Source organism: Humulus lupulus, chromosome 2, assembly GCF_963169125.1.
Source record: "Humulus lupulus chromosome 2, drHumLupu1.1, whole genome shotgun sequence".
In the NCBI taxonomy this organism is placed as follows: domain Eukaryota; kingdom Viridiplantae; phylum Streptophyta; class Magnoliopsida; order Rosales; family Cannabaceae; genus Humulus; species Humulus lupulus.
Genome location: NC_084794.1, coordinates 41,726,776 through 41,753,391, shown reverse-complemented (window position 1 = coordinate 41,753,391; position 26,616 = coordinate 41,726,776). Strand labels below are relative to the sequence as shown.

The 26,616-nt window shown below is 29.5% G+C and overlaps 1 protein-coding gene across 1 annotated transcript; it reads right to left on the bottom strand.

Annotated features, from left to right (window-relative positions):
• Nucleotides 1-1,380: 1,380 nt before the first annotated feature.
• LOC133817720 (uncharacterized) lies at nucleotides 1,381-5,042 on the bottom strand. The gene is made up of 6 exons (XM_062250306.1): nucleotides 4,706-5,042; nucleotides 4,470-4,602; nucleotides 3,740-3,843; nucleotides 3,479-3,650; nucleotides 3,246-3,380; nucleotides 1,381-3,143 (listed from the first exon to the last, which is right to left on the bottom strand). Exons 1-6 carry the CDS (start codon nucleotides 4,744-4,746, stop codon nucleotides 1,794-1,796), a joined length of 1,935 nt encoding a protein of 644 aa, XP_062106290.1. The 5' UTR covers nucleotides 4,747-5,042; the 3' UTR covers nucleotides 1,381-1,793.
• Nucleotides 5,043-26,616: the final 21,574 nt, after the last annotated feature.

The window sequence follows — 26,616 nt, the reverse complement described above, 5'->3', positions numbered from 1 at the left end:
CGTCTTCAAAATGTCAACTCCAATTTATTTTTGAAAAATACCATATCTTAATATCATGAATTTAAAAAATATATTTAGTTAATCTCATATCTTTGGATTCCCGTAATTAATAATATCTCTCACACAGATATATTGATCTTCCCAAATAATCAGAGTGGACAATTGAGTATTTCAGGACATTTTTTTATACTTTTATGTTTATCTTATAGAGTTCAAGTTTGGATAAATGCTTGCATATGAGTTTAACATGAATTGGAAAGGCATCTATTTCTAGTAAAATTATGAGTTTGAGTGGGGTTTGGTGCAAATCAATCATTAATAGTGTGTGAAAGTAAGTAAATGCTCATATTTTTAATTTAGTACTAAAATAACATAACTAACTTTTTAATATTGCATATTACCAAATATGATATTTAGCAAATTACTATTTTATTCTAAATATTTTAATATTATGGTATATGTATATTAGTTTTGTTTAATTAGTTTTTTTTTTTTAAGTTATTTTGATTTTTTTTCGTTTTCTTATGGGTTGTTGAATGATATATCATACCACAAAATACTGAATTTAAAAATAATATACCAATAAAACTTACAAAATTATTACTAAAAAATATATATACTATGCTAACAACATTATATACTACAATTAAAATATATATATACCTTGATACAAAATTATATATTACCGTTATGTATAATAAAATAAAAACTAACCATCATCAATATATATATATAAACTTAAACAAAAATAAATAAATTATTTAATTAAAATATGATACTTATTTGAAATTTATATGACATTAATATAAATTTAATAAAAATAATTAATAAATTCTATAAATAAAAAAAAAACAAACGTATATATTGCACGTTTTTTGTATCTAGTATATATATATACCTTACCACAAAAAATATTTACACTAGTTAGAAAATAATATACCAATAACCTATAAAAAAACTTAAAAAATCAATTTAACTTTAAAAAAAAAAACTAATTAAACAAAAATAACATACATATATCACTATATTAAAGTCATACGCTCCTAAATATATACAAAATGGTAATTTAGATTATCAACAATGTAAAATGATCATTTCTATACAATTTTTAAAATGAGGAAATTGATTACAATATTTTGGATCATTTACTATAATTTCTCTTTGAGGGGAGTAGGTAACTTTGTGATGTTAAGGACTTGTTTGGATCAAATTTTACAAGGAAAAAGAGTAGAGAAAAAATAAGAAAATATTTTGAAACTTTTTAAGGGACTTTTCTTTTAAATATATTTATAATTATGCTAAATTTTATAAAATTATACTAAATTTAAGTTAAATTTTTTCTAGAAAAATAATTCTCAATTTTTTGTTTGAATCCAAACATGAGAAAGTAAATGTTTTTGGAATTTATTTTTTTCTCCTCCTAAAATCCAAGATCCAAACAATAAGGTAAAAGTTGGTTCCAAACAAACTTCTCTTTTGATTTTTATTATATGCACTGCAAAAACAGAAGTTGGATAGAATGTGGTGAAACCAACTCATCCATATTCAAATATTCAAAAAGATCAATGCCATTATCTGTATGTACACACTGAGATATTAGTGACACATTTTAATAACAATTAAATGTTCTATTCTAAAGGATGGAAAGACTATTATAAACTCAAAACATAAACCAGCTAATATCAGTACTCAAAATCTCTCAAAAGAAAAGAAAAAAATGAGAGAAAAATCATGAAAAAATGTTAATTAAAAAAATGTCCTATGAAGTGCAGCCTTTTAACAACTCAGTAAGGTCACTGGCAGCTCCTCTCTTTTTTGAGAGCCGTGAATTTAGCGGCTATATCATCATAGTCCGGCAACTTTGGATGAACATGGTTGGGAGTTTGAATAGGGAAAGACTTGGATCTTTGAAAGTTTTCATCGGAAATATCCTTAGGCCTTTCTGGAGGCATTGTCACAGTTCTAATATATGGTGGAACTGAATCTTTTCTTGTCCTGCAAGAAACTCCATTACCCCATCTTGAACCAAACCTCTCCTCCTTTTCTTCCAAGACATAGTTTTGGCTTTGAATTTGGTGATCTGGGTAGGTGAAAACATCATAAACCATAGATTTACTTTCATAGCTTCTTCTCCTTGGTTTCTGAGGTGAAATGATACTTTCTACCTCTTCATCCGTTTCTCCATTATGGTCTCTGCTATAATGACTGCTGGACAAATTCTTTGGCTTCCGGAATGATGGAGAATCACAATCATCATCGTCTTCATCAGCAAAAAAATAGCATGGACTTTCCAAGCTGCTGCAGCTATGTCTCATATTGTGGCTGGAACAGCATCTGCATTCAGGTTTTTTTGGATAACATCTACGGTTTCTTGGCAAAAAAGTAAATCCCATTTCTGTGTTGCATAATTGGTTTGGTCTCTTATCACCTTCATCAACTGAAGTTTTCTTCTGTTGCTTTCTTTGCAGTTGCTGATGATAAGATCTTTGCTTATTGGATGGCTGCTGACCATAGTAACTAAGGCTATTAGTATCCTTTATGGATTCGTTTTCATGAAATACCAATTTCCTCCTTGTTCTTTTCTTACTAGAGAAACTACTAGTTCTCCCTGAATTTTGTGAGTTTGACTTAACCTTTTCGTTCTCCAATTCATCACGGTCGTTAAGAGAACTCTCCTTGAATTGGATGGAAGACTTGAATCTGAATAGTCTTTGGTCCTGAGACTCTTCATCTTTTGGAGTGGAAGACTGAAACTCTTCAATGTCATCCATATAAACTACCGTGTCTTCATAAAATTTTGGCAAGCTTTCTGAAGAAGATGCTGTAGCACTTCTTCCGTCTTCCTTTTTCCCCAAAAGATTTCCTTTCCCATGTTGAGAATTTCCTTCATCAGAGTTCTCTTCTTTCTGTGCCTGAGACTCTAAAATGGTTGGCAACACCTTCTGTTCTTCAGAAGAAGAAGAAGAAGCAGCAGCAGCAGAAGCAGGTATATTGAGGTCTTGAATAGACTTTGAATGACATGGTGAATCAACAAACACCACTTTTTCAAGCTTTGAAGCATGCAATTCTGATCTTTCAGATATGTCATAAAAAGTTGGAACATCTGCACTCAGTGCTTGGTCTTCACTACCTGTTAGCTTCATCTATTGATTTTTGTGGAGCAAAAGTCATGAAAGTTTAGTTTAGTAAAGAGAGGAATAAAAAAAAAGTTCACATTTTTTGTATGGGCAGAAAAGAAAAGGTACCTGTTGTTTTTCCCAATCAGAATAATACTCAAGTGCTAAAATCTCTGGTCTGGGGCAATAATCTCTGGCAATTTCATTAACCATTCTATGCTTCAAGTCTTCAGAAATTGACTGCGTGGAAAGTTTTTCTTTCACCTGAAATTTTAACAAACATCCCAAAACTATGTTAATTACTATCAATGTCATCATATTTCCAAGCTTAGTTTTTTATGTCAAATAACACAAATGAATACCTGCCGGTTAACCAGATTCCCAGGAAATAATTCGAGAGCAACCATTGCAAATTTATGACCATAACGGTCCTCAAAGAGCTGTCGAATCATCCGAAGCTCAGGTAGATCACCACACCTTACAGAGGCATATATGAGAGTAGAAATTGCTTCATTAATATCATTTGGACATTCCCTGATAGAACAAGGAAATAATTTTTATTATTCAGATAAAAAATTATGGCCCCCATTAAAATTGAAACACATTGCATTGATGGTACTTACTTATGTCTCCGAATGTATGATAATTGGATGAGAATGAAATCACAAAAAATTTCCAGCAATTCATAGGCTTCATTTACTGTTTCATCTTTGATCAACTGCTCAACCTAAGAGAAAATTGTTCAGATGAATGTGAGAACAATCTGAGTAGCGGAAATGAATCACACTAATAATTTCCAATCTCAAATTTAAAAACATCAGTGTCTTTAATGAAATAATTTTTAATATGATGCTTAAAATGTTTAGAAGAATTTCACTGTGATTAAGCCTTTCCAGGTCCACTAAATAAATATACATCTTGTGGCTGTTGAAATATCTATTCTTGAGATCACATAAATGATTAATTCCTTGTACCAGAGGACTTAACTATTCTTAATATGAAAGCCATTTTGCATAACTTTTGCCACAAATACACATTCTACTTGTTTGAATTTATTACCCTCATTCTTTGAATGGAAAGAACAAATTAATATTTGAATACTTCTAATTCGGGATGAATGAAATAGCCTAACCAAAACCAAATTTGTATTGAAACAGAGGATATTATTACTTAAAAAAGAAGTACAGAGTATATCTTTTAATGATATAACTGCTTAATTTCAGTATTAGGAGGTAAGCTAGTTAGACTAAATTAATAAAATTTTATAGTAAATAAAACGATATGAAATCAATCAAAAATCACGCTACGAAAAGTATAAGAAAAACAGAGCAATATCAGCATATGTATATCTACCCGATGAAAGGCAATGCTTTGACGGCCAATCTTAATAAGCTGAGCCAAGTCTTCACGTAATTGTCTCACTATTGCATGTCTCTTGTTCTTCAGCAACTTAAGCCGGCACTGTAACTGTTTGATCAGTTTCTTGCTGCCAAAAAAAGAAGAAGAAGAAGAAGAAATTCACACTAAAGAACAATCTCTAATTGAATCTCCACATTAAAGAAACTCACTCACAGTTTTTATGTTCTTACCACTTTGAAGCCTTACGCCACCCGAATAAGAGGTCAAACATGGCTGGAATCCAAAGCTTCAAAGGGAAATTATGTAGTTTGATCCCTTATTGACTTGTTGGAGTATTAACAAACAACAGATACTGATATGGGGTTGGTTCAGCTGACAAAATCTTATTCTGGGATAGTACTAGAAAAAGAGAAGCAATCAAACATAAAAGGCCATGAAACTATAAACAGTTGAGTTTTGCTTTTTGTTACTATGTGTTACCTAGAGAGCGTTATGTTTAGAAAGAGTGGGTTTTGAAAAGAAAAAAAAGTCGTGGGGAAGATAGATAAGAGAAGAACGAGTGGGAAAGAGGGAGTTAGGCACGTGAGTGAGACAGTTGGTCCTTCTTTGAAATAAAACTACTCCCACTACACAGTACACACTAGTATTTAGGGACACTCGTCACTCTCTTCTCAAAAACGCTAGCTAGTTATACGTTATTAAGAATCGGAAGAAAAATTAGAGCGAATTATGAGCAAGACATGATATAATAAGAAGGAAAATTTTATAACCCTTTTAGAGAATATTGAAGGGAATAATAATAATTTTGTGTGCTATGTGTATGTATAGGCTGCAAGAAATCCTAATTTTAAATTTTATGTTTGTTGTACAGAAATCCTAGTTCTACGCTAATAAGGAAACTATATTTAAATTTAAATTATCATTTTTTTAAATTACATTAAAATATCTAAAGATATTAAATTACAAAAATATTTATAATTAAATTACAAAAATATTTAAAAATATTATCTAAAGATTTAAAATTATAAATAAATATCTAAATATATTTTAAATTAATTCAATATCTATATCGGAATTTTAGGTTTTTAATTTTAGGTTAATAGAGAAAATTATAGACCACTGATATTGGTTGGTTATTGATAATATGATAACGCCAGCCAACTTTGTCAGTCTTATTTGTCCAGAATTTCTTCGCCACTTTCTCCAATTATTATACAAACTTGATTTTGTTCACACTTTCACATTGCTTAATGATATTTCATTTTCACGTATAATTTCTTTGTCACGTACCATTGCGTGTACCCCATAACCATAAGGTAGGTGTTTATGACATCTATGTGCAACAAAAGAGAATTTGGTAACTTAATGATCAACATAAGAGTTTTGTTGAAAACTTGAAACATTAATCATGAAATTTAGTCAAGGAAAAACCCAATGCACAAAAAGATGAGTTATTTAAGTACATTCTTATACTGACACTTGCATCATTTTATATATAAATTAATTGCGATCATGAATCATGATCATTAAACTCATGAAACCTTAAGGCACACGCAGTAAACTGACTATTTTATTTAACTTTGTTATTTAGAAAACAAAAAGATTCCAACCCACCAACTCATTCTCTCCCATAGATATATATATATATATATCTTTATCGGATAAAGTGTGAATAAATTATATACATAGTTATTGCAATACAAATAAAATGTGTTTTTTTTAATTAGGAGAAGAAAATGGTTGCGTGGTTGTTAATGTTATTTGATCTTTATAATTAATTAATAGAGAATCAAAGGAATAGGTAATCAAATCCATGTTTTTTATTTTTGGGTTTATAAAAGGCTGGTGACCCACACAGCCTAAACATGCACAGTAGGCATGGAGAAAGAATAGCAGGTAAAGCTACTGAAAAAGTTCTAACAATATCATTGAGTGTGATAATTCTTAGAACTTTTCTATAATATTTTCTTCTTGACCCCTCACCAGACAATGTGTGAAATCATTAATCCACGCTCATGTTGTGGCCCCAAACTCTAATTTTTTTTTTTTACTTTCTATTTGTTTGTTTCCCGGGAATAATAGATGTAGTTTTCTTTTATATAGGGCAACTTAGAAAATACCACTTCACACTAACACACACATAATGGGTTTAATGCACTGTCTTATATTTACACATAGTGTATAAGAAAAGTTGCCAAAAAAGTCAAATTTTACATCAAAATATAATATTCTTCTTTTTATTCTTTTTAATCATCAATAATTAATTCAACTAATATTAATCTTATATAAATAATAACATTAATAAATATAATTAAATAATACTAATTTTATATTGAGTTAATAAACAACAAAATATTAATTTAGACTTAACTTTAATTGTTACATTATGAAAATCAAACATTACATTTAAAATAATTGTTCTAGTTTATGCTAGTATATTTGTTGTTTTTTTTTAAAATTATTGTATTTTATTTATGTTTATATATTTTTTATCTGTTTTTGCAAAAAAAATGATATAATATTTTAAATCTTAAAAATTAAAAAAATAACAAAAATAAATAAAAAAATACTTAAATAAATATATAAAAAGGATATCTCTCTATATAATAAATGTGTAGATAATAGAAATTATTGGTTTTAATAATTTTTTATTTTTTTAATATTAACTTTAACATAATATTCTTATATTTAACAGAATATTCTTATATTTAATGGTAGTTTGTAAACACTTAAACTTAAACAAAATAAAATAAATAATTAAAAAAAATTAAAATATGATATTTTTGAGATATTTTACAATGTAATTATTTAAAAATAATAAATAATTAAACAAATTAAAATATAATTTTTTTCAGATATTTTACAATAATAATTATTTTTAAATAATAAATAACTAAACAAATTAAAATGGGATATTTGTTAGATATTTTACAATGATAATTATTTAAAAATAATAAAATCATACGTTTTATAACTTAAATAAAATTTAATTAAACTTAAATTCACTTATTAGAATAATATCATATTAAACATATAATATAATCTACTGTGAATTAGCAACAATTTTTTTTTTAAAACTAGCAAGAAACTTAAATTTAAAATCCACGTATAATATTTACTATTACATTAAACATATAATAAATAATCTCTTGTTGTCACTCCCAAATTAAAAAAACTATCACAAACATAAATTTAAACAAAAATAAATAAATTATTTAATTAAAATAAGATATTTATTTCAAAATTTAGATGACATTGAGATAAATTTAATACAAATAATTAATAAATTCTATAAATAAAACTAAGCAAACGTGCATATTGCACGTTGCTTATATATAGTATATTACAAAGTGTGAGGGTATGCGTGTATTTTTTTTCCTCTAACCTAAAAGCTACATTATTATTTACTCCATTATTGATGTTGAATAGTGCAATTACATTATTTTAATGATAAGTAGTTTGATGTGCATTGGAGATGGATTTTGCACAAATTTGATGCAAAAGTGTATTTAAGGCCAAAAGTTGGAGATGCCCTAAGTAAATAATGCTAAATGTGTACTTAAATTACTAATTTTTTCTATTAAAGTGAGTCATATGAAATATTACATTTACGGCATGTTTATTTAAGGTAAATGAGAATCATTTGTGTGACAATAATTTTCATTCACATATTTACTAAAATAAGGAATGAGAGAAATTGGTTAGATAATGAGAAAAAAAATTGGAATAATTCTCTCCTAAATTAGCTAAGAAATGCTATTGAGGGTAATGACTATAAAAAATTAAAAGATAATTTTATCATTTGAAAATATATTTCATAAAATAAATATTTTATATTTTTTGAATAAAAAATATAATTTAAATAATTGAAGTATTCCGATTACATTTTTTTATGACAAAACAACATAAAATGATTTTGATTTGTAAATAACATAGAATACATATAATAATTCTCATTATTCTATATTTTATTCCCATTCATTTCTCCATTGATTTATTATGGTTCTGATTACATTTTAGTAAACGCGTCATTAAGTCACTATAAATTTTTTTAGCGATAAAGTTATATTTTGTACCAATTTAGTATGGTTGTTATTAGTCACTCTCCATTAAAACTAATGGACTACTTATTGACTTTCGTCACACTAAATTGGTGTAAAATGTGATTTTTACTGTAAAAAAAATTAATTAATAACTTAAGTGCAACATTTCAGACTATTTAATAACTTTCATCATGAAAATAAAAAAAATAATTAATAACTTAAGTACAATTACTTTATGATTTTTACCATAATTTTTTTAAAATATATGTTTAGATTTTTTTTGTTATTTAAAATACAAAATATATATCTAGTATAATGAAAAAAAATATGAATTTTTTTTTATATAATACAACAAATGTAACAACTAAAAAAATATCCAATAAAGACAATTATTTCAATACTGAAAAATATTTAAATAACATTATATGAATGGTATTATTATTATTATTATTATTATTATTATTATTATTACATCATAACTTTTCTAAGATAGTATATGAGAATAAAATAATTGCCCGTTATCATCATCACCTTTTTATTAATAGACCACATAGGAGCTCTATTATTTAAAAGAGAATATACTCTTGGTACCTTATGCTTTTGCAAAATATCATTCTAGTACCATCTGTTGTAAATAATGTTCATATGGTACTCTGTATTTTAAAATCGTACATATTTGGTACCCTAAACTCAGATTTGATAGATAAAATTTTGTCAATATGATCAAACTGTCATCTGTTATATGTAATTATGTAATTAAATTTAAATTTTTAACTTACATAATTGACAACAGTTTGATTAAATTGACAAAATTTTATCTATCAAATCTGAGTTTAGGGTACCAAATATGTACGATTTTAAAATACAGGGTACCATATGAGCATTCTTAAAAACAGAGGGTACCAAAATAATACTTTGCAAAAACATAGGGTACCAAATAAGTATATTCCCTATTTAAAAATATAACATACCATTTGGTAGAAATATTAATTCTAGAAGTAATTCTTTTTTTTTTTTTTCATTTTTCCTTTGATGCCAAACAATTTTGTTTGACATTTGGTTTGTACAAAATTAATAATAAAATCTGAAATAAAGATTAAGCACCACTACAAAATACGTGACTTTTTCCGGTGCAATTTTGCACCGGCAAAAGCCATCTAGTCTTTACCGATGCGCTTTTGCATCGACAAAAAGTGACGACGTAATCCGTCAATAATGGGACTTTTGCCGACACAAAATGCATTGCGCCAACAATTGTATCTTTTGGCGACGAAAAAATGCGTCGGGAAAAATAAGGATGCGCCGACGAAAAAAATTTCACGGGATTGTGAAAAACACTTTTAGTGGCGCAAAATTGCGACGGCAAAGATGTTTCTTTTAGTGGCGCAATATTGTTCCGGCAAATGTGGATATCTGTAGCGGCACATTTTTGCACTAGTAAAGGTTGAGACTTTTACCAACATAATTTTGCGTCAGTAAATGTATTTTTTAAATAATTTTTTTTTATAATATTACTAATTTTATTTTCTATATATTAATATTACTTAATAAATTTCGATTTTAATATATTAATAATTATTTAATTTTTTAGTAATATTACTTAATTAGAAATAAAATAAAATTGAACATTTATAAATAAATAAATAAAATTGATAACTATTAATGTTTATTGTCTCCACCAAACATGAAAATATAAAACTAGTTTAGTAAATTAAATCTCTAATCAATTAAACTTTAAATAAATAAATAAAAAAAGCTCTACAAATGTGTACTACCCTCCTCATCATCCATGCCCCCGTGAGCATCATCTTCCTCGTTCGGATCATGTTCTGGTAAGTCGACAGTAAAACTAGAAGCCAATACACCAACCTGCTTCAACAAAGCGTTGAACAGTACATCTTGACGCCATTGACGACTCTCAAGTTTAGTCGTATACTTCAACAAAGCACTGACCAGTACTTAAACTTTTATTTAATGAATTATTAAACTTTTATTAATTTTACTAACCCTAACAGGATTTGGACAGCATAACGACTATATTTCAAATTATCCCAAAAAATTTAAAACCTACAAATTAAACACATATATAACCAGAATATTCTTAAATCATACAAAACATATATATACATTAACAAATACATCAATTTACATATATACAAATATTTAACCACAAAAAAACATATACCAAAGCTGATTTTTTTATTAATACAAAAAAATTATTAAATACATATTTACAAACATATCACATTTAATATAAAACAATTTAAAAATATAAACATACATTATTAATCTGATTTTTTTTAAGTTCATACTTTAACTAAAATACATATATCACAGAATACAATATAATAAATATTAACAAGCAAAAATAAACAAATACATATAAAGCATTAAAATAAAAAAATACATATTCAAATATGTTTTTTTAATTGTACAAAAAAAATTAATAAATACAAATAACTTTAAAATAGTTGTTATTAAGAGAAACAAATACATATAAAGTATTAAAATAAAAATTAATGTTAACGGCTATAATTTTTGTAATTAATGTTAATTTTCCTAAGACTAACAAAATTTGGGCAGCATAACGGCTATATTTTAAACTATCCCAAAATTTTATAAAACTTGCAAACTACACACAAAAATATACATAATATTCCTAGAGCAATATACAGAATATTCCCAGAGCATGCACAACATAAACTAAGATTAATTACATATATCAAATCTTTTTATATCAGTAACATCAAAACAATTTATTTAGTAAATATTTATAAACAAATAATCTTTAATATAAAAAAATAAAGTATAATACAAATATACAATATAATATAATAATCCAATCTATTTTTTTAATATACATATAAAGCATTAAAATTTTAAAAAATACATACTCAAATCTGTTTTTTTTTTTAATTTTTTAATAAATACTAAAAACATATATTATAAAAATAACATAAAGATAGCAAATAAAAAATATATTTTACAGTGGGTCGGCAATGGCTCGGGGTTGGTGGCGGCTCTGGGTCGGCAGCGGCTCGGGGTTGGCAGCGGCTCTGGGAGACTCCACAGAAACAAAAAAAATATCAAAAAATATTCAATACATAACAAAAACTAAAAAAAATACAAAGTTAAACTCAACTTACCTTAGGCAGAGGCTCGAGGTCGGGGGTGGGTCGGCCTTGGACAGTTGGGGTGGCCGATGGAGCTCAAGGTGGGTGGCGATGGAGGCTTGGGGGTGGTGGTGGGGAAGAGGAGAAAAGATTGTGTTGGTGGTGGCGTTGAAGGGAGGGTCGGGGTGGTGGTGGTGCCGTTGAAGGGAGTATGAAGATGAGGAAATTGAAAGATTACAAAAATGGGGAAGAAGGGCTCAGTAGCTAGGGTATATCGTTATGACTTTTGCCGACGCGTTTCGTTGCGCCGACAAAAGTCTAAAAATGCGCCAGCAAAAGTCAATCAGAAAATTCTAATCCAAAACAGTACCGTTTAAATAAGTATACCTTTTACTGACGCAGTTTAGACTTTTGACGGCATAACGAAACGCGCCGACAAAAGTCTGGCCACCTATCTCCTTAAAAACGTGCATCGAGTTTAATATAACTCGTGTGACTTTTGCCGGCACGTTAGGTGAAATACGCCGGCAAAAGTGTCTGCCATTTAATTTCCCAATTTCCATAAATCTTTGCCGGCACAATTTGGGTTTGCCGCGCAAATGAACGTTGGCAAAAGACCTAGTTTTTGCCGACGCGTTTCACTAGTTGCGCCGGTAAATATTTCTTGCGTCTGTTAGGCCTTCTTTCTTGGACTGCATATTTAAAATTGAAACAATGAGAAAATAAATAATTTAGATGATATATATTTATATATATAATGAGGGTTGTGAAGAAACTCTTTATGGTACTCTTTTCTATATTCTACTTCATGACATAACATTACATGTATTTAGCATTTCTTTCTTTATATATGTAGATTTTAGGGTAATTTTTTATAAAATTTTCTTAAAAATTTGAGAAAATTGAATTAACATAACAAATTAAATGCAATATAATTACTGTTATTACTGTTATCAGTTAAGTCCAAAGAACCATTGAGACATAAATATAATATGAATAATATATAATTCTTATTAATGTGTAAAACTCTTTTTTAAAATAATTAATTTTAATGGTTTGTAACTAATATAATTACTTATTGTTATTATTATTGATGTTAATATTAATAATGGTGTGTGGGCACAAGTTAAAATATTACTATTAACCTTTTCTTTTCTTTTTTAATTTTTTGCTCAAGCGTTTGCATTATTGTTATTGACTTGTTTTAGAACTCTTATTGAGGGTTTGCTAAAGGCTGGTATGTTGGACATGACCTTAAACCTAATCAAAAGATAGGATCCAGATTGGTTGCAAACTATTGCTATAATAATTTGATTGATAATATATTCAATTGAAATAGAACCAAAGTTACGAGCTCTTGATAGATATGGAGACTTCTGGACTTTACGTACTGACACAGTTTACTCATAATTCTTTACATGGGTGCCTATGTAGAAGAGAAAAAATTGCAAAAACTCTTGAACTGTTGAAAGAGTGACGAATGCGTATACATAGACATGAACCAAGGATAAAATATTTAAAAGTCAAGTATCACTTAATTAGAGTACGTTACACAATATATAAATAAGTGAAAATTACACATAGTACCTAATTTAAGTTAACCTCTTTAATTTTTACTTATCTTTTAAAACTCTTTGATTAATACCCAAATTATTAATGACTCTACCCATTATACAGTGGTCTAGTGGAACTGACAGTGGAATATTATTTAAAGAGGGAAGTAAATGACACAACAGAGGCAAAAATTGATATTTTTACATTGGACTTTTAGTAGTGTTTTAAGGGTAATATGAGAAATGTGCTTAAAAAAGTGGGTAATATTCAACTAAATATTATTAGTAGCTATTTTTAGTTAACTAATCCTAAAACTTGGTATTTTTCAAGTTATCCCAATATATAACTCTTCTATATAAAAAGTCTTTTATATAAAAATTGTGTAGATAATAAAAATTATTAGTTTTAACCGTTTTTTACTTTTTTTCATTAAATTGAAAGTATCACAATGTTATTTTATTTTTTCTTTTATCTTATGTAATTAGCATAAAATATAAATTATTATACAACAAAAATAATCCAATCAATATTATAAGGTCTTAATTTTAATAATTATCTTGAACTTATTGACATGTTAGAGCCGTCTCTTTAAAATTGTGAGCATGACTTTTTTTTTTTTTTTAAAAGTGATAGAATATATATGTCATCTTGTTACACTATATACATATTATAGGGTGGTTATACAGTACACCCCTACTTGGTGCACCCCTTTTTATTTTTAGTATTTGAATGAATTTTTGCATAATTTTTTTATGATTGTGTATATTGTAATTATTATTATAACATACTGCAAATTTTCAAAAAATTCTAAATAATTTACAGTGTCAAAAACAGAATTCAAACACACTACTTTTCATCCGCATAAAATAAAACAATCACGCATGTAACAAACTATTTAAACAATATTTTCAGCACTCTATATTATTCAAAATTTTCTGAAAATTTGTAGAATGCTCTATATAACTACAATGTACATAATTATAAAAAAAAATTGTACCAAAAATTATCCTGGTAGCGAAAATATTGCACCAAAAATCTAGTACCATTACACCCTATAATTGTAGAATTCCCTATATTATATATACAAAATTAAATGATATAAAAATATATAGATATAAATATACTATCCATATATTGTTGGGGATATCTAACATTTTATGTATTTTTGTCAAGTTAGTTCTTGAAACTTTGTTCCTCGTGAGGTGAACAAAGTGGCCTACTCATTGGCAAAGCTTAGTCTACAGATCGATGTATTATTCATCTTATTGATGATGATTATTAATCTTTAAAAATGAATTCCTTTTTAAAAAAATATATTAATTTTAATATTGATATAAATTTGATAAACTTAACAGATTATAACTGATTGGGCAAGATTGTAATAATCAATCACCCGAAAAATAATTGTTGGACAAATCAAAATGAATTATAAAAGCACTTTATTTATAGCCACAAGTATTACACCCCAATAATTTGTAAACCACGTGAGATTTTTACAAAAAAAAAAAAACATTGCCCAACATACACAAATAAAACTCAAATTCACATAAATTATATTAAAATAGATAAAATAGTTCTAAATAATTATTTAATGCCACATCACTTCTCCAAAACTCTCATTTATATAGATATATAGATATGAGTATTGATAGATGCACTCTCAATTTGCAAACTCAAATTACACATTATGATGTGTAATTAATTTCAACCATATATACATTTAAATAAGAGTTTATACTTTTTTGGACCCTATGATTTGTCCCATTACCTATTTGGAACCTGTGTTTTGACAAATTACTTTTTGAACCCTATGTTTTGTAAAATTGTTAAAATAGAACCCTAAACCCGATTTTGGTCAATGTTTTCTCAACTAAAATCACAAATAATTTACCAGACTAACAATTCAGAACAAAAATAAAATCATTCTGCTTAAAAAATGTGTTGTTATATTCAATTTTTTCTTTATCAAAATTGAGTTTATGGTTCTATTTTAACTATTTTACAAAACATAGTGTCTAAAAAGTAATTTGTTAAAACACAGAGTCCAAACAAGTAATGAGACAAAACACATGATCCAAAAAGATATAAACTCTTTAAATAGTATGTGGTCCCCACTTAAAAATATTCATGATTGAGATTACTTATACATCATGGTGTATAATTTAAGTGTACTAACTGAGATTGCATCTATCTCTAAGACTCTATATAGAAACATTGGCTTAACCATACTCTGCCTACCAACAAGTTAACTACAAATTTTTATGTATTAATTAAATTAGCAAATTTAATTGTTGAGTACACACATGAAACTGAAAGTCGTACATGCCGCCAGCTTAGGTTATTTACGTTCACTACTCCATATGTATAATTGGATATTGATTTGGAAAAAACTTACAATAGTGCTACTCATACATCTCAACGTCACAATTCAATTGTAAATTGAGACAATGATGGGTTTATATTATTGTCCTAATAAAGCCAATAATCGATTATCCTTTTATCTATATATACAAACAACTTTCAAGTGCAATTATGTTACAATAATTTTGATTTTCAAATGCCATCATTCGATGTTCCATATATTATGATTTAAACTGCTGGATAATTATAAGTAGTCAAGAATGCCTTCAGGGAAATAATCATGCTCACTGGGATTGCCATTTTTCTCAAAATAAAATAAAATTGCACCGTAAATTACCTGTAAAAAAATATTCCAAAAAAAGACACATTAGTATATTAATAATTTCATTTAGATGCTCTCAAAAGCTAATGAAGATAAAACTTGAGTAAATTAATACATACAAACCATAAGTGCTATATAAAATGAAATCCAAATTATTTTAGAATGTTAATAAATAAAAAATGTCACATTATTATAAGATTTTCAAAAAGATATGAAAATTGTGTATCAATTGTACACACTAAATAACAATTATTTTTATATTATTTATGTTAGATTAAATAATAAAGAGAAGTGTGATAAAATGTGTTTGTCACAATTTGTAACATATTTTGAGAGTTACAAATAAGTGAGACAAATGTGTTTGTCCAAATTTGTAACATACTTTTGGGAGTTACACATCTTACAAATGAGGAACCATTTGTAACTTCCAAAAAATCACATATTAATGTGTAAAATAAGAGTTACACATTTCTAAATTGAATTTCATGAGCTATTACATTGAATAGTTGTTGGAGATGTGATTTTGACTCTTATTAGATGTATGAAAGTTACAAAATCAAAAGGTAATAGGACATATTCTGTCATTAATGTAATTTGTCATTAATTCTAATTTTATGTATAGTTATTATTGGAGAGAGTCCTGGGGCGCAAGATCTTTTAGTTTCCTCTATTTGATGATGTAATTTGTATATATGTGGGCATTATTACGTTTTTGAATGAGATAGAGATTTGAGATTAATCTTGGCATGGTATCAAAGCTAGGTTGAAGGAGATGTTTTATTTTTACCAAGAGTTTGGTGCGGTAATTTTTTCTGACATGGCCAAAGATGCAGCTGCCATAACCAAAAGCTCTAGTGGTGCCCCGTCGGTTCGCACAAACAAAACCATTGTTGGCTCTTCGGGACAGGCGAGTACTTCTCAGGCATCGCCAAATACTTCAGAGGCAACAAGATTATCTTGCATTACGCCTACCCAATGGCAGACCATTCTTGATCTTCTTAATTTGCCAAAGCCCAAAGATCGTTTGACGGGTAAGTGCTTATGGATACTCGATACCAGGGCCACTCATCATGTCACAGATACATTAAAATCGTTAATTGATCTGAAGACAATTAGTTATTGTCCTGTGCAATTACTAGAAGGTCGGTCTGCAGTCGCACACATGAGGAAAGTGTGGTGTTATCGAGAAATTTGAAACTTAATAATGTGTTATTTGTTCCCAATTTGGATTGTAGTTTGATCTCTGTGACCCAACTCTTAGATGAGCATAAATGTACTGTTCAAATCACTGATACTTTGTGTGTTATACAAGACCGAGTAACAAGGAGGTTGATTGGAGTGGGTGAGCACAATGATGTGCTTTTCGTTTTTTGTGGATTCCACACGCCAAGGTCCTAGCTATTAATGGTGATGAGTCCATGGAGTTATGGCACAAGCGTCTTGGGCATCCTACAGAGAAAGTTCTTCGAAAGTTTTCATTTGTGAGTCAATTTAGTGGTTTGAATAAAAATGGATGTGATGTATGTTTCCATGCAAAGCAACATTAAGAAAGTTTTCCTATTAGTAGTAGTCGTGCTAGTAGGATTTTTGAACTTATTCATTGTGATTTGTGGGTACCCTATTGGACCCGTCCTTCACGCAGGGCTTCTTATTTTTTGACTATTGACGATGATTTCTCAAAAATAGTTTGGGTTTATTTGCTTTGTAATATATTGGAAGTTGGCATCATGTTTCTGAGTTTTGTTACATTGGTTGAAAGGCAATTTAATCAGCATATTAAGCGTGTAAGAAGTGATAATGGAACTAAGTTTACATGCTTAACTGACTATTTTGAGAAACATGGAATTATTTTTTAAACTTCTTGTGTTGGGACCCCACAACAAAATGGTCGTGTTGAGCGTAAACATCAACATATTTTAAACGTCGCATATGCTTTGCGTTTTCAAGGGCATTTGCCTATTCAATTTTGGGGAGAGTGTGTGATGACGACATGTTACTTAATAAATCGCACACCTTCTAGTGTTCTTAATTATAAGACAACTTATGAATGTTTGTTTGGTCATGTTCCTAATTTATAAGCCATTCGTGTTTTGGGTTGTTTATGTTACGCTCATAATAAAAAACATCAAGGAGACAAATTTGCTAGCAGAAGTCGTAAGTGCATTTTTTTGGGGTTCCCATTTGCAAAAAAGGGATGTAAGTTGTATGATTTAGAAACGAAAGTGATCTTTGTTTCTAGGGATGTTAAATATTTTGAAAATGTGTTTCCATTGTCTGAACATAGAGTTGCACCACTTGATAATGCTTCTAGTCATAACGTGAGTACTCAATCTTTTTATGAGGACGAATTTGATGACTTTGTATGTGAAGGGGTGGCTTGTTATGATATCTTTCCTGCTGCCATTGAGGACACTGTGGCGCAGGGGGGAGTAATACAGAGATATGGGGTAATATGGAGATAGGGGTGATGATGGCCAGGAACGTGAAGGGGGTTTAGAGGCAGCCCAAGACTCGGTGGTTACAGATGCACTGGAGACAGTGACAGAACTGGGACAACGAGGCAAACGTTCAAAATTACCTAATTCTCGCTGCCGTGACTTTGTGACTCATACCATTGTGAAAAAGAAAAGTCCCTCTGCAAACTCATCTTCTTCACAAACTTCCTTAGGTACTCCTTATCCTATTTCACACTTTGTGTCTTGTGATAAATTTTATGATAATCATAGAAAATATATAGCAGCAGTAACTACAGGCAATCCTCCTAAAACTTTTAAGGAAGCTGTAAAACATGAAGGTTGGAGAAAGGCTATGGCCGAGGAGATATGGGTTTTGGAAGATCAAGGCACTTGAGTCCTGCAAAAATTACCCCCTGGGAAGAAAGCTCTAGGTAGTAAATGGGTATATATTGAAAAGTATGATGAACGAGGAAATTTGCAAAGATTGAAAGCTAGGCTTGTCATATTTGGTCATCATCAGGTAGAAGGTATTGACTACAACGAGACTGTTGCTCCTGTTGAAAAAATGGTGACAGTTTGTACTTTTCTTGCAATCGCAACTGTCAAAAGGTGGGAAGTTCATCAGATGGATGTACATAATGCTTTCTTGCATGGTGATTTAGCTGAAGAGGTCTACATGAAAATTCCTCCAGGATTTGAGAAAAATCAGCCCAATCTGGATGGCAGAATGAAGAAGTCTTTATATGGTTTAAAACAAGCACCTAGGTGTTGGTTTGCCAAACTTGCAACGACATTGAAGAATTATGGTTTTCAACAATCATATTCAGATTGCTCTTTATTCACCATGACGAAGGGCATAATTCAGATTAATGTGCTTGTATATGTGGATGATATGATTATTGCTAGCAAAGATACAGTGGCCTTGACAATATTTAAAGACTCTCTTGGAAAATTCTTTAAAATGAAAGATCTGGGGGTATTGAAATATTTTCTCGGGCTAGAAGTTGCTCACAGTTTAGAAGGCTTTTTCTTTTGTCAGAGAAAATATGCATTGGACATTATTTCTGAGACGGGATTACTAGGTGCTAAACCTGTTGAATTCCCTATGGAGCAAAACCATCTTTTGGCATTGACATCTGGACGATTCCTTGATGATCCAGAGCGATATCGTCGACTAGTTGGGCGGTTGATTTATTTGGGTGTTACGTGACTTGATTTGGCTTACTCAGTTCACATTCTCCCCTAATCTATGCAACAACCCCGGGAAGAGCATTGGGAAGCGACATTATGTGTTGTTCGCTATTTGAAAAAGAGACCTGGCCAAGGGATCTTATTACGTGCTGACAACAAATTAAACTTGGAAGGATGGTGTGATTCCTATTGGGCAAGTTGTCCATTAACGCGGCGATCATTGAGTGGTTGGTTTGTTTTACTTGGTTGTTCTCCTGTTTCTTGGAAAACCAAAAGGCAACCAACTATCTCACGTTCATCAGCAGAGGCGGAGTATAGATCGATGGCCTCTATTACTTGCGAATTGAAGTGGCTCAAACAGTTGCTTGGGGAGTTGAGTGTACAACATAAGATGGGCATGCGACTCTATTGTGATAGTCAGTCTGCGTTATATATAGCACAAAATCTTGCTTTCCATGAGCAGACAAAATATATTCAGGAAGACTGTCATTTTGTACGAGATGTGATTACAGACAGCTTAATTCTTCCTTTGTATGTGCCTACAAAGCAACAATTGCTGGATATTTTTACGAAAGCTTTGGGTCGATCATCATTTGAATTTTTTTTGCGCAAGTTGGGTATTTGATGTTATATTATTTCATATAATATAATATTAGATTAAATAATGTGACAAAATGTGATTTGTCACAGCTTGTAACATATTATTGAGAGTCACAAAATTGGACACATGTGTGTGCCTAAATGTGACATATTTTGGAGTTACAAAATCAGTTACAAATTTGTAACTCCCAAATATTACCCAATAATGTGTATATTATATGTTACACATTTGAGATTGGATTTCATAAAGCCATATGAGAAATGGCTGATAGAGATGTGATTTTAACTCCCATGTTGTGTATGGAAGTTACAAAATCAAGTGGGAATAAATTGGAACGTTTTGAAAAAAACTAAAAAATTGATTGCTGAAAATGACCAAGGGCCGCGGCCCTAGTGGCTGACAACTTCATACAGATTCGGTTTTTCTCCAATTTTGAACGTTTCCAACAGCCAAGTAACTCCCAAATCTCTATTTTAATTCCATAAAAAATCCAATTAATCATTGGTAACAACCATGGGGTTGGTGGAATTTGAAATTCAAAAAGTGTCTCAAAACTCTATAATTAGGAACCTAATGCTCACTTGTAAGACACACTATTTTCCATCCACAAAGCACTTGGCTGGAAAATACACCAAAAAGCTTGATAATTGCAGAGAGCTATTTCCTAAAAAGATCCCTTAGTGCTTAGAGAATAGGGGGAAATAAGCTTTTGGACAAATGTCTTGAACCTTGTTCAAATTGGTGATCCCCACTACTCTACACTTTGGTTGTGTGAGAGTTTGTTTGTGTTTTCATTCTTTTGTTCTTCTTGTTCTTCTCATTTACTTGTATTATTATAGTATTGAGTTTGTAATCTTCTTCTTCTACATCTTTCTATTTACTTGTATTTTGAGCAATTGAGTTGTAATATTTATTTAATCAATTATCTTGTCCATTGTATTTTTGCATAGAGTTGTATTTTGGTTTTTCCATTTTTCCATTGAGCAATAATATATATTCTCTAATATTTGAGACCTTCATGCTCCAACTTGTGTGGGGGCGGTAATAGGACATATTCTGTCATTAATGTAATTTTTCATTAATTCTAATTTTATGTATAGTTATTATAGGAGAGAGTCTTGGGGCCCAAGATCTTTTAGTTTCCTTTTTTTGATGATGTAATTTGTATATATGTGGGCATTACGTTTTGAATGAGATAGAGAATTGAGATCAATCTTGGAAAAAGGGAATGAGTCGAGATGTTTTTGTGGCAAAATGCAAAATTAGGATGTTACAAAGTGCCTCAGGCCGCAGCCTAAGAGGCTAATAGTCAAATCTCACTTTGCATTTTTATCAATTTGAACATGTGGAACACTTTTAGTAACTCTCAAATATTGTATTTAATTACATAAACACTCAATTAAATATTTGTAACAACCAAGGGGTTGATGGAGTTTGAAACTTCTAAGGTGTCTCAAAACTCTATAAATAACAGTCTAGTGCTCACTTGTAAGACAACTAATTTTCTATCCACAAAGCACTTGTATAGAAAATACATCAAATGCTTGATAATTGCAGAGAGCTGTTTCCTAAACTTGAGAGTCCCTTAGTGCTTGTAGATATGAGGAAATAAGTTTTTTTGACAAAGATCTAGAATTTTGTTCAAGTTAGTGATTCCTATTACTTTACACTTAGGGTGGTATAAGTGTGATAGTTTCTTTTCTTTATTTTGTTCTCATTTTCTCTTATGTTCATATTGTATTATCATTGCTTTGAGTTTATATTTCTTCATTTTTTTTTTCTATTTTCACTCCTTTTTATTTGTATTTTAAGCATAGTCACTACTACAAAAATGAGTTTCCCTACAATTTTTAACTGTCGCTATTGAGCAACGACGACAGTCGAATAATTGTCGTATTTGTCTATGTCGACATGCGAGTAGCTACGCCGACAGTTAAACAATGTCGCTGTTGTGAGCAACACCGACAATTATTAGGTGTCGCCGTTGCTGGCAACGTCGACAGTTATTAGGTGTCGTCGTTGCTGGTAACGCCGATAGTTAATAGTTGTCATGATTAGCTCTCTATGGTGACAGTTTTTAACTGTCAGCGTTGGGGTCAACTACAACAGTCTTTAACTATCGGCATTGGTCCCGAATTAACTGTCGGCGTTGTGGTCAATAGCGACAGTCGAAAGCAACGGCGACAATTATTCACTATTGGCGTTAGTTTATATGCCACAGTTTTTAACTGTCGGCATAGAGTCGGTTGACTGTCGTAATTGGGTGTCGGGAAAGTTCAGTTTTATAGTAGTGAGTGTTGTAGCCTTTATTTTATCAATTATCTAGTTCAAAGTTTATCAATTGTATATAGTTGAATCTTGTGATTTTATCACATATATTTTCATTGGAATAATAATAATAATAATAATAATAATACTAATGAAATCTGTTAGTTAGTGATAGTAACAGTATGACTATATATAAACAAAAACTAATACGTATGTTTTTCCGGGCAGTTTTCCTGGATTTGTTGAGTTTGGCAACTAATAATTAAGTTGAACTCAAATTAGACAGGTTAGGTTAGAAATTTATACATTTATGGCTACCAACTTAAACCGACCGAACCAGGAGCTTGCTATTGCTACAAACATATAATACTATTATTATTATTAGTCTTTCATTAACTTATAGATTATTTAATATCTACAAAAACAATTAAACGTAAAAATATTATCTTAAGTAACTAATCTTTACACGTATAGCTGCGCCATAGTTTACTACTTTCCTCCTCTTTTGTACTGTTAATTTATATAAAATTGGGAAATATAATCGTATGAATAGAAAAATTATTTTGAAACACATCAGAGAAGAAGAGAAAAATTGAAATTCCGTTTTTAGTAATTACCAAATTAATTAAACCATGTGAATTAATTAAATTGTAGAATAGTAATTAAATGTTGAAACATATTTTAGATCTGTCGGGACAGAGTCCAAACTTGTCACGACAGAAATTGAACACAATAAAAATAGTACAAAAACAATAAAGAACACAACAGATTTTTATAAAGTTCGGAAACTCTTTCGGATAACCTACTCCTTAGAGCCACGCCCAGAGAATAAACTCAATTAATAAAGAATCACAAGTACAAAATATGACTTAAATAAAACAAGACTTCCTCTTGAGATTTGCCACAACTTTGTTGTACTTCTCTTCACTAATCTTATCTTAATTGAAACGCTCAACCACTTGAACTCCCTTCAATAGTCAGTGAGTGCTTGCATCCTCTCGATGCAAGGCTTTGTAAAAATACTCTCCCGAAGACTATAAAAGTTGTGTTCAAATTACAACGTGTATTCACCCATGAACATGGTATAAACACACCATAAAAACTAAACACTCATTTTTCTACAAGATCACGTGAATACTATGATCTTGAATACAAATAAGGAACTCTCACAAATATTACAATACACTCACAAATTATATACCAATGAGTTCACTTTTTCTCAATGTCTTAGAAGCCTATTTATAGAGTCCATTTTGTGCTCTGAAAGGTTGAGAAAGAATCTCCTAATAAAAGCAAGAATAATTGAAGATATTCTTGATTGATGAAGAATTGCCTTTTTTAGAAGATTCGGATCCGATAGATATGAAGTTGGTGGGGACAGCTAATATCTGTGTTAGATAAAATATCTCAAGATAGAAATACCAATTAATTAATTAGTTTCTTGAAGTTTATTACCTTGAGCTGCACGAAAAATAAAAAGCAAATATTCTATAAATGAATTTGAGTAAGCACAAAATATTTATTTTATATAACTAAGATACAACTTCCTTTTATAATCATATTGTGATAAAATCAAGTTAAATAAAGAATAATATGAAACTTAATATTTCGAAAATCACAATAATAGGAAAGTAATATTCCAAAAATTACAATAATGGGAAAGTAAAATTATCTTTTAAAAAATATATATTTCTATAAAATTTGCCAATTTTAGGATTTATAAAAATAATTAATAATTTTGGGACTAATCTGTTGGAAAAAATTGAGTGAATTAGAAATTGATACCTAAAATGGTAATGGTTCAACAAATAACTTTGATCAAAGATGAGATTATCAGATTATTGTGTGATTAATTATGATTGATTTTTAACAAATCACTTTGGTCAAAGCTGAGATTATCATAATATTATGTGATTAATTCTGATTGATTTTCAGATAATCACTTTGGGTAACAACTGATATTACCAGAATAAGTGTGATTAATTCAAATTAATTTTCAGAAATTAAGATCCTAGATTTGTGAGATATTTGTGCATTAATGCACTTGATTCCCACACATTTAAACTCTCAATGAAGCCTATAAAAGGAGGCTTCTCCTCTCATTCTAGGACACACAGATACATAGTATCATAGACAAACTTCTTGGTTTCTTTCTCTCGATCAGTCTTTTGTAGTATTTTAAGGTGATAGAGGGAAAGTTTGTTTCGAGTTTGCTTGAACAGACGCAGTGATGCTTTCGTCCTGCTTGATAGTTGTTGTATCCTAGGAAGTGGTTTGCTCACGAATCCTCTAGCATCGTTCAGGTAGAGGGGGCAAATCTACTTTACAGAAAATACATTTTCCGTGACTCGGCTTTGGTTTATTCTTTGTATTGTATTTTTGCATTTATGTTATTCAATTAAATATATCAATATATATATATTTACTTCTTCTCCATTATATTATTTATAACAATCTTAAAGCAAATTTCGACTCCTTAGAGAAGACGAACAAATTGAAGGGTAGGAAACCATTTCAGAATTTTGTTTGTTTTGCTATTTAATCAGTGCTGAGAATATTTTATTATCTTTCTATGCTCCCAATTTTGTTTAGTATATATATATATATATATATATCTTGATTCCTAAATAGTTGCACTGATTCTCTGCCAAGATTCTTTATCTCTTTTGTTACTTTTATATTCGGTTGTATCCGTATAGAATATATAATTTATTTTATATACATGAAACACAGATATATATGTCATATATATGCTTAATGTATTCTAGAATTTTTAACATATATCATAAATTTTTGTTTTAGGATATTGTCATATATGCATATTAATGAAATGCTCTTCATAATCTTCTAATAAATGGGGAAAGATATATGCACATTCACTTACCTTAATTTGTATTGCCATTACAATTTTTCCACATATATTTATGTATGAATTGTACATATTAATATATATTATAAGAATACAATTGTATATGAATTTTACATACATATATGTGCATATTTTATATAATTTAAGTTTAAGTTACTTTCACTTAAAATTTTATATATTACATGCAGCATGAACATTTTATATAGTAATATATATATATATATATATATATGCACATGGAAAATTTGATAGTGTCATGATGACAAGTAGCTTCAAAATCAATGAGTGAGACAAAATGTGTTTATATAAAAAAATATAAACGATGAATATATTATTATTTGTTTGTATGTAGATGATATACTCATTGTCGGAAGCAACCAACGAATGGTAAAATCTACCAAAGATATGTTGAACTCAATGTTTGACATGTCTAGTTTGACATGAAAGACATGAGACTGACTGATGTAATTTTAGGAATAAAAATTACAAGGAGGCTAGTAAGACGTTGTTGGGCTTTTATGCCCTAATTAAAACCAAAATTCTTTGTAATCTCATTTTATTATCAATAAAAGAATAGAAATCATTTTTTGACTTGGTTAATCACTTTGCTCACATATTTTATTTTCATGATTATTTGTTTAATATAAACTTCTATTAAACCCCAAGCATATAGCTAATCTTATTTATAATGACGTAATCACAGTGGAATATAAATATGATTATATGTTCAAAATAAGTTAGTCCTAAGATTAGTCAGTGCACAGGATTTACATGACTTGCCAATCTACGATATGATCTACTTACACATTACAGTGTTATGTTCTTTCCAGAACATTAACAAAGTAGATAAGATCGGATGTATTTGTTACATCGGACTGGACCGATATTGACAGTTGATAAGATAAGTAAACATACCGTTATTATTTATTCTAGTCATATCATATAGTTGACCATAGGTCAATTCAATCTCAATTCTGAGTGGTTAGTATTCTAACTGGTTGTATTATTTGAGTTCTTTGACTTGTTCGTTACCAGCTTACCCTACGAACTAGCCCATACTTACATCTTGAGAACTCGGGAGTATAATTGAGTGGGAGTATTAATCATAGATATGAACATCTATAGCTTCTGATGAAGAAGTGAAACGATGGTTTCCTTTTAGTTTGGTTCAAGGTGTTAAATGATAGAGATCTCATTTCAGTAATTAAATTAGTTTACTGAAATATCATTTACAAGAAACTAAGTGCTTTAAGGATAAAATACAATGAGGGGTAAAACGGTATTTTAGTCATATCTCATTGTAGACCGTCTATAGAGGATTGAGTGAAAATTATGGTTGTAACAATGGTTAATTAATAGCGTA

Excerpts from the sequence above, each read along its gene's own strand:
- LOC133817720 (XM_062250306.1), bottom strand. The coding sequence starts at position 4,746 with ATGTTTGACCTCTTATTCGGGTGGCGTAAGGCTTCAAAGTG. Across the intron at positions 3,844-4,469 it reads AAAGCATTGCCTTTCATCGG|GTTGAGCAGTTGATCAAAGA; the intron begins GTAGATATACAT and ends ATTTTCTCTTAG. Across the intron at positions 3,144-3,245 it reads CTGATTGGGAAAAACAACAG|ATGAAGCTAACAGGTAGTGA; the intron begins GTACCTTTTCTT and ends AAAAATCAATAG.